The following is a 14430-nucleotide window of genomic DNA, read 5'->3' on the forward strand; positions in this document are numbered from 1 at the left end:
AAGCACCCACAAGCCAAATTTTTATTTATTCATTGTCATTTTTTATTGCCCACCATAAAGTTGATTGGTTTACTGTGTGTGTTGCAGAGCTAGCCTGAGCACCATGGCTGAGCAGGCAGCTAAAAAGTTGCAGAAAAGCTATTTTGATGTGTTGGGCTTGTGCTGTTCATCAGAAGTGCCTTTGGTTGAGAACATCTTGAAGCCTCTTCTTGGCGTCAAAGAGGTTTCTGTGGTTGTGGCAACAAGAACTGTGATTGTTGTTCATGATAGCCTCCTCATTTCTCAGCTTCAAATTGGTAAGTACACCCTAAATTGTCACTACCATTATTTTCTTCAATTTCTCTAGGAATTCTGGAAATGATACCAGATGAGGCTTCACTGTCACAGATAGGTTATAGGTAGGAACTTAATTAGCTGGGACTAGCAAGTTGAATGTCACAGTTGGTCATTGATCCTTCAAAATTGATTGATGCCTGGAAAGTGATCAAATAATTCTGAAATTGATTTGCTTGCACAATCAGAAGGCAAAACTATTTTCAGTAAAGGTGAATGAGAGAGGCTGAGGTGATGTAGTCGGTGACACGAGTCCATTTTCTGTTAGTGTGTGATGAATAAGCAGAGCATGAAACCAAAAGATAGGGAGGGAGATATGCTTTAACGTTTTGGGTTTATTTATTAATTTTTTTTTCTTTTTTTTTATCAAATATGTGCATTCACATTGACATGAATCAATAACCGTTAAGCGTAACAGATATCAGACCAAATGATATAAACGTGGTTGGTCTCTTACCCAAATTCTACATTATTGTTTTTCCTTCTTATAATTCATAGTAATTAAACTTTAAGATTTTTAGAAATTAATTTTGGGGAACTTTTTCTTAAATTGTTTTCATGATGGGTGTAGCGAGTATATATGTTTCATGCCTCATTTCCTCTTCCATCACCTTTTGTTGCATGTAACTGTCATATGTTTCTTCTTTTTACGTTAGTTGAATGTTATTTATGTCTCACTATTTTAAATTTACTCTAATTAGCATTCTGTTAGTTCCTTGTACGTTTTACCTCATATTCCTTGTGATTGTTGTACGATATTACTCACCAAATGCTTCACATGCTTTGTGTGAGTTTTGAGCATAGCTAAGATTATAGTTAAAACAGAATTTTCTATAATAAAATAATATTTGGGCGCCTTGCTTGTGCGTCTCATAAAAACAGAATATATATACCCACCCTGGCCTTTTTTATGATGAATTTTCATTTCTAGTTGATTTGATGAAAATATTCTTACGAGAGCGTGTAACTTTTTTGTAACTTTTTCTTATGAAAGCGTGTCAACTTATTTTAGAAATTGACTTTTATTTTAATATACTGTCTTTATTTTTCATGTAACTTTATTTTTCGTATCAGAAAATAAAAATTGACTTTTTGGTAAGTGGTTGAGTCTTGTTCCAGTCCACAACGTTGTTGTCACCCTAATGACATTTCAGCAGTTACAAGTTGGAGAATTGAGTGGTTTTTTTTTTGGTTTTTGGTTTCTTGTGAACACAATCTTTTCCAATCATTTATTTTGATGTGAACTTTGTCCAAATTATGTTTTGGTGATGGGGTCTCTTCTTGTCAATGCAGTCAAGGCATTGAATCAAGCAAGACTAGAAGCAAATGTGAGAGTCTATGGGGCAGAGAACAGTTTCAAACAAAAATGGCCAAGTCCATATGCAATTGCCAGCGGCGTCTTCCTCTTGCTTTCATTACTCAAATTCGTATATCGACCCATGGGATGGCTGGCTCTCGGCGCAGTCGCTGTCGGCATTTTCCCTATTGCTATGAAAGGCATAGCATCCATTCGAAATCTTCGGCTCGACATCAACATCCTTATGATTGTTGCAGGTATGGCCCTTCATTATCTCCTACGTCCTACCATTTAGCTTTGCTTTCTCTTGCTGTCATTATCTTCCTACTTTTTACATGAGAGCTTCATTGTGACTGCCCAAATGGGTTGGTTGATGGGTCATAATGATTTTGAGAAAATTTTCAATTGGTTGAGCGTACGTCTTTGTTTCTCGTTAGTTGTGAGATCATCATATTAACACCTTTTAGCGAGCATGTGATACTTCATCTGCTTAAATTATTGGCGAATATTAGACAATTGAGTAAATTTTTTAAATATAGTGTCCCAAATTAAACCCGTTTATCATTTTAACATCTTAATTTTAAAAACTATGATAATAGTACTTCAACACTTAAACCCAATCTAACATTAGTTCCCTCTGTAATTGACACAGTTAAGTTGGACTTTATCCATGGGCAAAATTGTTTTTTCATGTTTTTCCTCACCAAATCTTTTCCCTCCACAAACATTTTCCTCCAGAATAATGTTTATTTTTCCATCAGTATCAGAATTTGTGGTGAGCCATATGTTGGCTGCATACAAAAATTAGAGACATCTAAAAATTATAATACACCATTGGCCATTAATATAACCCACCGGTGAGAGAAAGAATCAACATTGATTAAAATGCATTTTGTATCAAGTACAGAAGTTCATGAAACATATATACTTAATAGAACAATCAAAGATAACTAGGTAATAGAACTCACATTCATAGCTGATATCTTCAGGTCGAAAAACTCTAATTCAATTGATAAGATTTGTGGAAGGAAAACATGAAGAGACAATTTTGCCTATGGACAAAGTCCAACTTAACGGTGTCAATCACAGAAAGAACTAATGTTGAGTTGAGTTTAAGTGTTGAGGTACCAATATCATAGTTTTCAAGATTGGGGTGTCAAAATGATGAATTGACTTAACTTGGGGCACCATTTGAAAAATTTCCTCTGGACAATTTATATGCCTCTAATTTTCTTTTGTCAAATGAACAACAATGGATGTTAGGGGTGGGTTCGGTTTTCACCTAAAACCAGAAACCAAAACCAGAAACCAAATCGAATAAAAAATTCGGTTCAGTTTGGTTTGGTTTCGTATTTTTTAAGACCTTGAACCGGAAACCAAACCAAATCGTGGTTCGGTTCGGTTTCGGTTTTTTTTCCGTTTTTCTTCTTCTTTTTTAAAATAATTTTTCTTAAAATTTGTATGCTTTTGGCTTAGTAAAGAATTATCGTATTTTAGGTCTTCTTTTTTCTTTTCTTCTATTACTTGTTTTTATAAGTACATATAATATATCAATAAAATTTTTGGCAATAATTTTTCAACAAACCAACAATTTATAAACCAAATAGATACTTTGAAAGTTTAATACTAAATAATTTTGAAAGTATTAGGAATTGACCATACTAGCACACTATGAAACCATAATTTTAAAACTTCTAAGTTCATCTTGAACACAAAATATAGACTCCGTAGTTTAAAGTCTATCCAAATAAATTCTGAATTTTAAAGTTTAAAAATCATAAATTTGAATAAAGAAGAGAAAAATAAATTAAATATTAAAGTCTATTATCTAAATCTCGCAAGAATAAGGTTTTTGATTTTAGAGGTAACATATCACTCTTTATATTTCGCATACACGACACCTAAAATATTTATATATGTACATAAAACGAAAATAAAAAGCAAAATATTAAAAAAGACAAACATATAATTATATAGAACATAAAACCTAAAATCATATTGTAAACTGGATGTCCTAATTACCTTTTCTCTGCTTTTGATATTTGGAAGAAACACGTACTATAAGGCATGTTTGAATGCTGGATTTCTGGGTCACTTTTGGCTGTATTGATTGTGACATTTTCTTTCTTTTAGGCCTTTTGGGTACCGAGATTTCTGGTATTCTCTTTTGGGTGAAGCAAAACTCTGGTTACTTCAACGTATAAGACTCAAACGTGCTGCCCATACCGCCCCACCGAACCACCATCTTGCCTTCGGATAACTAAACACAAACACACACACACAGAAAGAAAAAAAAAAGAAAAAGGATTTTGTACATAAAGCATCAAACTCACACTCTTCCATTTGAAGCCAAAATATGTCCTTGGTTTGAGGATAACTGGCTAAGCCATCTGATTCTTCTTGGTGTTTTTCAGTTTGAACTTTGGATTTTAGCTAGAAAGGATTGATATATTCATATATACATTACACATAAGGGACAAGGAACACCGCTTTCCATTATAGGGTTTTCTGGTAGAACTTATGCTTTCAAGTTGTTTTACATTTCGGCATTTCTTCTCAGCTTTAGAATCAGCAAGAATACATGCATGCTTGGTTAGACAAGGTTTTAGAATGCCCTCCTTGTAGTGTACTGAGCATGTTCGGGCTAATTTATGTTGGCTCCCAGTATTTGAAGTGACATATTTCGCAGTTCATATGAATCATTTATCTGCACTATACAACACAGTGGTGTACGCCCTAACTAGATCATTCTGGTACTTCTGGTGTATAATATGTCCTATAAGGATTTACTTTTGGTGATGGCACTAGAAATATTTGGAAAGGTCTAGTACGTCGACATCCTAACCTTAGGCTAATGATCAAGCTAGGCAATAATTAAGATATTGTTAGTAATATCTCTCTTGGCAAACTTTCGTTTTCATTAACTTGTTTTATAATATAGTTTGATGTCTCTTGTTTGGTATACGTTTTAGGATACTGGCTTTAGTGTCATCCAACTTATTTGTAATCTTTCTTTTTTATTAATAAATTTGAGGTGGGAGAGCTCTCTGCTCTACCTAACTCCTATTAAAAAAAAAATAATAAAAAATAAAAAATAAAAATAAAAAAAAAGATATTGTTAGTAACTATATTATAGAATATAAGACGACCAATACAGTTTAAAGATCAATGGCTATTTCAGTAATGAATCAATACTTGATAGTAATTTAGACTTTGCGATGCTTATGTAGGACATGAATCTCTATTCAACCAGTTTTTATCAAAATTAAAACAAAAGGTAGAATGGAAATGAAGTAATGAACTGATTGCTCTATCGTCTCAGCAATTCAGCATGATATGTAAGCCATTATGAGTCAATTTTGGGTCAGCGCTACTAAGGATGATATGTTTGATTAAATGAGCTGAAATTCTGATCTTGAATCAAAACAATTCATATCAATAAAATTTCATAGGATAGATTAATATTAGATGCCTGCATGCGATGATGTACAAATGGTATTGTCTGTGAACTTTTGTATATGTAAATATGATACACACACACACACACACAGATTGTATACTTGGTTTATACATATACAGGTGTTGGTAACTCATACAATGTATACTTTATACAGTGATCGGTACAATTGCTTTAAATGATTATCTGGAAGCTGGCACTATTGTATTTCTCTTCACCATCGCAGAGTGGCTCGAGTCTAGGGCAGGCCACAAGGTTAGCAAAGTTGTGCATTAGTTCAAACAGATGAATGGTATTAGAGGGATCAATGACTGTCATTTGTAGATCATAAAATGGGTAAACATCTGTATTGACATTCCGTTATCACCATGTTGTGTACTCAGGCGAAAGCAGTGATGTCATCTTTGATGAGTATGGCCCCTCAGAAAGCAGTGCTAGCGGATACAGGAGAAGTTGTAGATGTTGATGAGGTTAAGCTGAACACACTCCTGGCTGTGAAGGCCGGTGAAGTTATTCCCATTGATGGGATAGTTGTTGATGGCAAAGGTGAGGTGGATGAGAAAACACTAACTGGAGAGTCATATCCAGTTACCAAGGAAAAGGACTCCACTGTTTGGGCTGGCACCGTCAATCTCAATGGTAACGTGAATCTCCCTCCTTTTATTTTGTTCCTTTGTTCTTTTTTGTTTAATGGGGAGAGGTTTACTTTTTGTTTTTTACTGAATAATATGCGTTTTCTGTAAAGGTTATCTCAGTGTCAAAACTACAGCCTTAGCTGAAGACTGTGTAGTTGCTAAAATGTCTAAACTTGTGGAGGAGGCACAAAACAGCAAAAGCCGAACTGAGAGATTCATTGACAAGTGTACAAAGTTTTATACCCCAGGTTAGTTTCTGCCAATGCACTTCCTGTTCTGAGAAGTTATGATATCTGTAGAACTTGAATTTCATTAAGTTTCTGTTCTATCAAGATACAAATATATAGCAGCTCTTGCTACTGTTACATAAGAGTATTAATTCAAGGCTATTAACTACAATTATATCAGTATGATATGCATTTACACACTTACAGCCGAATCATAACTCAGCATAATCATAACATTGAGCGCTAGAATCATGACTTCATTTGAGGAGAGGAAATCTCTCTAACAATATCAGCGAGTTACTCTTGAATCTTCTATTCGTTGGTGCTAGTGTAATCATGCCGACTACTTGAAAAGTTATGATTTTAGATTGTGAGACATTACCACAATTCAGATATAATGTTAATGGTTTAAATCGACAGCATGGTAACATAACATGCCACACTGGTGGCAAGAACACATTTCCACCTTTTTTATGTTGTTAGTGAGTAGTGACTAACTGCTTTTCCCATCTTTCCAGTTCTAAGTAGAGAACATGCAACGAGTTCTAATCACACACTTCCTGATATTGTTGTGCAGCGGTCCTAGTCATATCAATTTCTATTGCGGTGATTCCAGCCGCATTACGTGTTCATAATTGGAGCAAATGGTTTCACTTAGCTTTGGTTGTTTTAGTAAGTGCTTGTCCATGTGCTCTCATCCTCTCTACACCAGTTGTGACTTTCTGCACACTTACAAAAGCAGCTACATCCGGTATCCTAATCAAAGGGGGTGACTTCATTGAGACCCTTGCTAAAGTCAAGATTATGGCTTTTGACAAAACTGGTACGATAACGAGGGGTGAATTTGTGGTGATGGATTTTAAATCTCTCCGTGACGACATTAGCTTGAACGCATTGATTTACTGGTAAGGGCTACAACACGATATCAGATTGTTAAAAGTTTTGCTTTACCACAACCTTGAGAATATCAGTAAAGTAACATTGAGTTCTTTACTTGGATGGGAAATATCAACTTTTTTATGTTTGAAGTGTTCAATGTCATCATCAAATAGTTCTAGAATGTACAATTGTTACTACATGATTGTTAGTTTACTAATGTTAAGCATGAAACCTATTTTGAAGGGTTTCAAGCATTGAGAGGAAGGCCAGTCATCCAATGGCAGCTGCTCTTGTTGATTACGGGAGATCGTTTTCTATTGAGCCAAACCCGGAAAATGTGGAGAACTTCGAAAACTTTCCTGGGGAAGGCGTCCATGGAAAGATAGATGGACAGGATATTTATATTGGAAGCAAAAGAATAGCTTTGAGAGCGTCTTGTGAAACAGGTGAGACCAAGTTACAGACCAGTGCAACTTGTTTTCATTAAGCTGTATTCAGAGATGGCAAGTGACAACAAAAAATTTTGCTCATGTACTTTTTCTCTACATCAAGTTGGTCAATCTAAATGTTCTCATGGTTCTTTGCAACTTAATCTCAGAAGCTCTGACTATTGATATATTTTTTTATGGCATGCAGTTCCAACCATTGAAGGATCTAAGGGTGGGAAGACTATAGGTTACATATACTGTGGCCGAACTCCTGCTGGAGTGTTTACACTGTCCGATGCTTGTCGAACTGGGGCTGCAGAGGCTGTTAGGGAGCTGAAAAAATTGGGTATTAAAACAGCCATGCTTACAGGAGACAGCCATGCTGCAGCTATGCAAGCGAATGAGCAGGTGCATTATTTACAATTTCGTAGTTTTAATACGCATATCTCAACATACACACTAACTACACATTACACGCAGTTCATGAATGAAACTAGTGCTGAGATAATAGGGTTTGTCTACACACCACATGCTGTTCATAAACTCTAACTACACACTGCATGCAGATTCAAATATTTCTTGAATTGGCCTTTTATCAGATTGAGTCTTTTGGGTTTGTCCACCAAATCTGGTATACCTGTTGTTAAGGTCGGCAATGAACCTCCATGTGCAACTAAAACCTACAACCAAGTCATTTTTGTTAGCAATGCTATAATCTGTCATTAAATCGATTCTTTGATGTACTTCAAGGACCTGTCTTAGCACTATACATGGCTTTAAAACTGCATAGTTATTTTCCTTGAAATTTTAAGAAATTGATATTAAGAGTAGCAACTTTACCTGATCTGCAGCTTGAGCAAGCTCTGGATGTAGTCCACGCGGAACTTCTGCCCGAAGACAAGGCCAAAATCATTAAAGAATTAAAAGTGGAAGGAAAAACAGCCATGGTTGGGGATGGCATCAACGATGCCCCTGCTTTAGCCACGGCTGATATTGGAATCTCGATGGGCATTTCAGGGTCAGCCCTTGCTCAAGATACTGGGAATATCATTCTAATGTCAAATGATGTCAGGAAACTACCGAAGGCAATCCAGCTTGCAAGAAGAGCCAAACGTAAAGTAATTGAAAATGTGATCCTATCGATCAGTACTAAAGCTGGAATTCTGGCACTAGCATTTGCGGGACATCCACTTGTTTGGGCAGCAGTTCTTGCAGATGTTGGGACATGCTTGCTTGTCATATTAAACAGCATGCTGCTTTTGCGAGGAGCTCACAGGCATGGAGACAAACATGTACATAATCATGGAAAACATATACACAGCCACTCTCATGGAAACCAGAAGTGTTGCTCTGACCACAAAGTTGTAGAGGTGTGCAAGTCTCAAAAGTGCTCTTCTCAGAGGTGTGCATCAGAATGCAGGCCTAGTTCCAATTTGAGCTTGCCTGGCAATTCTACATGCAGTAGTGACCTGCATGAGGCAAAGCACCATGATCATGGAAGCTGCAGATCTCATAACCGTGGAGGCAATAGGCAAAGCCACACTCACACAAACCAGCATTGTTTCTCGGATAGCAAAACTGTAGTAGTGCATGAACCTCCAAAGTGTTCTTCTCAGAGTTGTGGACCAGACTGCCAGCCTAGTCCTCTGAAGGCAAGCTTGGCTGATGATTGTAAGTGTGAGGATTCAGAAGAGATTCACAGTTGCCCAAGAAATGATGACTTGCATGAGGCAAAGAACTGCGATAAACATGATCTGGAGTCACAAATTAATCACAAGCATGGCTGTTTGCAGACTGAAAATTTGAGCTCATGTGAAGATCATGGGTGCACTGCCTTGACTGTAAGGCATGGAAGTTGTGGGGAGGGTTATGGAATCCAATCAATCCATGAGAAAAAAGACTGCAACCACCATTCTGCCCCTTCTTTGGAGGAAAATAGGAGACCAAAGAGTGTTGATCATTGCCACTCAACACATTGTGACAAAGAGCATATCAGCAATGAAGCTTTTCAGGAAACAGCTAGCACAAGCTGTGAGGAGCATCATCATCACCATCATCAACAACATCAACATCAAGATCAACATCATCATCATCATCATCATAATCACCACCATCATCATCAACATCAAACATCACCTCCTCATATGACTATCGATATTATACAGAGTAGTAACCATACCAAATCTGCGCTCCCACATGCTTGCAACAGTGGACGAATAAGAGAAAAAGAGGTCTGTTGTCCACAGTCGATGGGAATCAATGCCTGCATGTTAGAAAAAAGAGAAGTTGGGGGATGCTGCAAGAGCTACATGAAGGAATGCTGTGGTGTACATGGACATATTGGCTCTAGCTTTCAAGGTTCCTTATCAGAAGTAACAATTGAATAGCTCTGGACTAACAGAAATAAAGATCAGATAAATATATCCATTAGCTTTTTCTCAAGGCATTTAAGCATTCAGCTAGGGGAAGTGGGGAACTAATTTATGGCTAGCAAAGGGGATCATAATATAAGAGAGCTTAAACAATATGCAATCCAGTTGAAAATGTATGTATCTGGTTGCATTTACTTACGCAAGTATTTGATAGGAACTTTGGCTTAGAGAATGTATATTGTATTTTCTTCTATACAAGACCGAACATTTCACCTTATAGTGTTTGCTGCTTTAAGAATTACGTAAGGATTTCATTAACAGACGTATACAAAAAAAAAAAAAAAAAGGATTTCATTAACATCATTATTTCACCAAAACAATTATAATGCATCTTTGATCATCTTTGTGCCAAACTTCTGCTTTCTTCTTACAATACAAGGGATATGGTAGGACGCATGCAAAAGTCGATATCTAAATCTTGACGCAACAATGAACACATGTTTTAACCAGCATCTGAGTTCCAGGTAGAAGTCATAGAAGAGATAGAACACACGAATTAGGCAAGACTGCAAGACCTTTATTTTGGCTTCAACCCCTGATTAAGATAGAACAAAACCTCCAAATACCACAAGAAAATCAACTTAAATATACTAAAATATTGCACTACACGACTTGGCTTAGTGAGATTTGTATAGAGCTCTAATTCCGTGAATATCGTCATGATGCAAATCCAGCTTGGTAACTCCAGAAGAGATGTAAGGATACATGATAGCATCCTCCTCCGAGCTATGAGCAAGTCCGAGAAGGTGGCCAATCTCATGCAAAGCCACTGTCTCCAAGTCGTAATAACCTTCCAAGGCGCCAATGGACCAGGGCTCGTCGGCGTCGTAGTGAAGCTTTCCATATGTTGGGGCATAAGCATGTGCTAGAATCCCACCGGTGCCGTCAAATGAGCTTCCATCTCCGTGATCGCCTTGTTCGAAACTGATCTTTATGTCTGCCTTCTTGTAATCTCTGTGTCGTCTGAACTTGAAGTGAGTACTGGCTGCCCACGTCTGAAAAGCTTGTGCAATCGGAGTCATGGCTTCGGACAGAGTGCCTGGAGCGAAAGCGTAGGTCAGGTGGTACTTCGACGGAGGCCATTTTTGCTTGCTGCTGAAGAAAGAATAGTGAGACACTTCATGAATGTGATCCTTTTTACTATAGTCGATTTTGTGGACGCCAATATGATCTGAAACACCGCAGCGGGGCTTCGTCATCTTGGAAACGGTTTTGCCGTCAAGGGTTCCGGTGGTTCGGAGGTGGAAGTAGTGCTGGTAGTCCTTGACGGCCGACTCGAGGACGTCGTCGAAATCGTCGTCGTCTGCATGAATGTGGTTCTTGTCGTTGCCGTAGCTTAAGTAACCGAACTTTTCAAGGAAGAGTTTGAGGTCGAGGATGCCTTGGATGTGATCACCCTTGTGAGAACCCTTGAGGTGCTCCAGAAACTCGAACGGCGACGATGATGAGTTTTTGTGATCGTGGGATAATGATGAAGTTGGGCAATAGAGGAGAGATGGGATAATGAAAAGGAGATCTAGAGTGAGTATTGTCAAGAGAGGGAGAGTTTTTGAGGCCATTTAAAACTACGGACTAACTAATATATTAGCAAGAAGTAATAAGATGCATGATAGAAAGTAGTTTATCGAGCGCTATTTATAGACCCTAGCTTAGATCATTTCATGAATGTGATTACACCTAAATTAATATTTTATTGGACAGTAATTGTCTATGTGAATATTAGTTAAATTTATGGTCCACGTCATACCGGCGAGCCCGGAATAATGGGTTTACAAGTGATGACCCGCTAGGAAATCATGCGAGCTGGACAGTCCGCATACGAACGGACTCTGCATAACGGACTTTGCGTACAAGAGGAGTTTAATTGCTGGGGGAACACCTCGCCCCGACTTAGCATCGTACCCCAACTTGTATATACAAGAGCACGTGCATGGCTTGTGGTCCTTTAATTACATAAGTATCTCGACGGCATCTTGATGGAATCTCGCTACGACTTGGAAGCATCTCGATGGCATCCCGACTCGACAAGCATTTTCGCGCTCGACTTGAGATATTATCATCTTGCCCTTGATTATATCTAGTGGTGCACGTACAGTAGGCTTTCAAAGTCTCCCACGAATGCATGCATGTTTAATTATTAGAGGGAGATATCTTTGAGCTTATAGCCCGTATAGACGATTTCACATAGATGATTAGCATGCAAAGAGGTTGCATGTGAGATGGACTCCACACGATTGGATTTCGCATGCAAGAAAGTCGGGCTTCATACTTCGCCACCGCATGCTTGATTGAGAGAACGTCGTCATCTCGTCTTTAATTGGATAAAGCATATGACTATAGTACGTGCATGGCAAGGGTTCTTATCCCATGCAATAGTTATCCAATAGTCATGTGAATCATATCCAGACGTGAAGCATATGATCACTCCTAATTCTAGTGGATTAAGGAGATATACATGCAAGCTGTGCATATCTACTTTGCATGCACGTCCAGAGTTCTAGTATTCAAGGGCACTCATACAGTGCTTAGAAGGAGCATACGTCCAAGAAGTGTTCTAGGCAAACTCTACTGTTTAGAACAAAGCGACGACCACGAAGTGATTTACATCTGCCTACGCCACATTTATCGTTGAAGATTTCTACAAGTCTTTGACATGCTTTGGGCCAATACCTGTGGCCCTAAATAGCTCTATATAAGAGAGTTCGAGGATCTGGTTTAGCTCTCTACAACAAACAATACAACAACTCAACTCTACAAAATACAATACAATTCTCAACCTAGTCGAACCTCAGACGCTCCCCGGAGCTTTCCTTTCGTTTCCCCGTACGCTCTCCGGAGCTTTCTCTTTCTTTTTTCCTCTCCTTCCCAATTGAAGCTCTGCTCGATCCTACGTCGAGTATCGATATTGTGACGCTCAGGCGGACTACTGTAAGTCCTTGCCCAGTACGCAAGGCGAATCTGAAGAACCCTGCGGTGGAGTTGGTGCTCTCTCCATCCTCAGTCGCTTGATTAGAAGCAGAAGGCTAAGCGCACCCCGCTACTACAACCATTACATTCCGCGTCCGCGCGGTGGCACACCCGTAACAACTAAAAGAGACTTTGCACGGCCAGACTTACTGGTGTGGCCAAAACAGAATGAGTGGGGTTTGGAGTTACCGTACTTTAGCTTGATGGTTAAAGATATTTGAAGCACCGTAATTGAGCACCTAGCCTAGACGATAGATTATATGTCCGCCTTTCACTCAAAACATAACACCATTTCTTTTATTCTAATCATATTACAATGAGGTTAAGATATCAAGTTTGGAGGAACTTACACTGTGGCATGAATAATACTTAATTTCATTCAGTGCTATATATTTATGCTAGAATTAAATTCAGTTTACCCTATTATGGTTTAGAGGTGAATTCATATTAGTCTGATCCTTAAACTTTCAATTTCATCAGATTACCCCCCGAGCTCTCATTTTTCTGTTTGCCGTCTCCTATCACTCATGCTCCGTCCAATTGGGACTTTGAAATTTGATGACTTGTGATGGCGTTTTGGGGGTTGAGAAGCTAATTTACCAGAAAAACAAGAGCTCGAGAGGTAATCTGATGAAATTGAAAGTTTATGGACTAACATGAATTCACCTCTAAACCACAATGAGGTAAATTTAATTTAATTCTTTATTCTAATGAGATAATTAAGTTTCTCATTCCCATTCATATATACCTAAGTTTCTTACATGGTTATTTTCTAGAATTAAATTCAGTTTACCCTCTTGTGGTTTGAGATTGACTTCATGTTAGTCCCTACACTTTTATTTTCATCAGTTTACCCCTTGAACTCTTCAATTTATGTCTGCCGTGCCCAAATTCTCATATTTCGTTTGAATTGACCTTTAATTATCAGCAGTTAAGGTCCGATTTGGACATATAAGGTTCGATTTGCCCAAATTCTAGATATTGTCCTCATAGTTAAGGTTAAAATTATCAACAGTTAACGCCCGATTTGGACAAAATATGGGACATTTGGTCACGCTTGAGGAAAATTCAAAAATTTGAGAGGTAAACTGATGAAATTGAAAGTATAGGGATTAACATAAAGTTACTCTCAAACTTCATGAGAGTAAACTGAATTTAATTCTATTTTCTATTTGAAATCCAGCTAGAATACTTTTTTATCGATTCTAGCTAGCAATGCCTTCGTATATATATGACCTCCACCGGATATTCCAGAAAGTTAATTAGAGGACACAATGTCGAACCAATTATAGATTAATTAAGCTCATCACATATCCGATCCAAACGTTGCAAATTAATAATCAATGTTCAAAGACCAACAACCTGAGCTCATCGATCAATCAAATATCACAAGTGCTGGATAATAATAATTGTTCTCTAACATATGTATGATATATTGTTCATAATCATATTTATGAATGTTATTTCGTTTTTTCTGCTGGACAATCATCAAAGTTTATTTATTTTTTATACGCATCAAAGTTTATATGTTTATACCATTTTTGTTTACACAAATAAACTCCCATGCCTGAAATTATTCCCGGGCGGGACAAATATATATTTGAATAAGAACGTTTCTGCCATGTTTTGTATGTATGTATTTGTTCTATCCAGGGAAGAATGTTTATATTTCTTTTTTAACCATGGGAGAATCTCTATAAGCAATTTACACAGATATATCTGAGCATATTGCATATATATATATATATATATATATATATATATATATACTACCT

At 37.6% G+C, this 14430-nt stretch overlaps 2 protein-coding genes across 2 annotated transcripts; one reads left to right on the plus strand and one right to left on the minus strand.

Annotated features, from left to right (window-relative positions):
• The first annotated feature begins 103 nt into the window (after positions 1–103).
• Positions 104–9904, plus strand: LOC101314267 (cadmium/zinc-transporting ATPase HMA2-like). The gene is made up of 9 exons (XM_004296427.1): positions 104–296; positions 1627–1887; positions 5245–5342; positions 5471–5726; positions 5833–5970; positions 6527–6854; positions 7072–7274; positions 7465–7664; positions 8108–9904. The coding sequence occupies exons 1-9, from the start codon at positions 104–106 to the stop codon at positions 9641–9643; spliced, it is 3213 nt and encodes a 1070-aa protein (XP_004296475.1). The 3' UTR covers positions 9644–9904.
• A 401-nt stretch (positions 9905–10305) lies between these two features.
• Positions 10306–11247, minus strand: LOC101299761 (metalloendoproteinase 1-like). The gene has a single exon (XM_004297848.1). It carries the CDS (start codon positions 11245–11247, stop codon positions 10306–10308), a length of 942 nt encoding a protein of 313 aa, XP_004297896.1.
• Positions 11248–14430: the final 3183 nt, after the last annotated feature.

The sequence above is a fragment of the Fragaria vesca genome, linkage group LG4 (genome assembly GCF_000184155.1).
Source record: "Fragaria vesca subsp. vesca linkage group LG4, FraVesHawaii_1.0, whole genome shotgun sequence".
NCBI classification, from domain to species: domain Eukaryota; kingdom Viridiplantae; phylum Streptophyta; class Magnoliopsida; order Rosales; family Rosaceae; genus Fragaria; species Fragaria vesca.

Excerpts from the sequence above, each read along its gene's own strand:
- LOC101314267 (XM_004296427.1), top strand. The coding sequence starts at position 104 with ATGGCTGAGCAGGCAGCTAAAAAGTTGCAGAAAAGCTATTTTGATGTG. Across the intron at positions 297-1,626 it reads CATTTCTCAGCTTCAAATTG|TCAAGGCATTGAATCAAGCA; the intron begins GTAAGTACACCC and ends TTGTCAATGCAG. Across the intron at positions 1,888-5,244 it reads CATCCTTATGATTGTTGCAG|TGATCGGTACAATTGCTTTA; the intron begins GTATGGCCCTTC and ends TACTTTATACAG.
- LOC101299761 (XM_004297848.1), bottom strand. The coding sequence starts at position 11,247 with ATGGCCTCAAAAACTCTCCCTCTCTTGACAATACTCACTCTAGATCTC.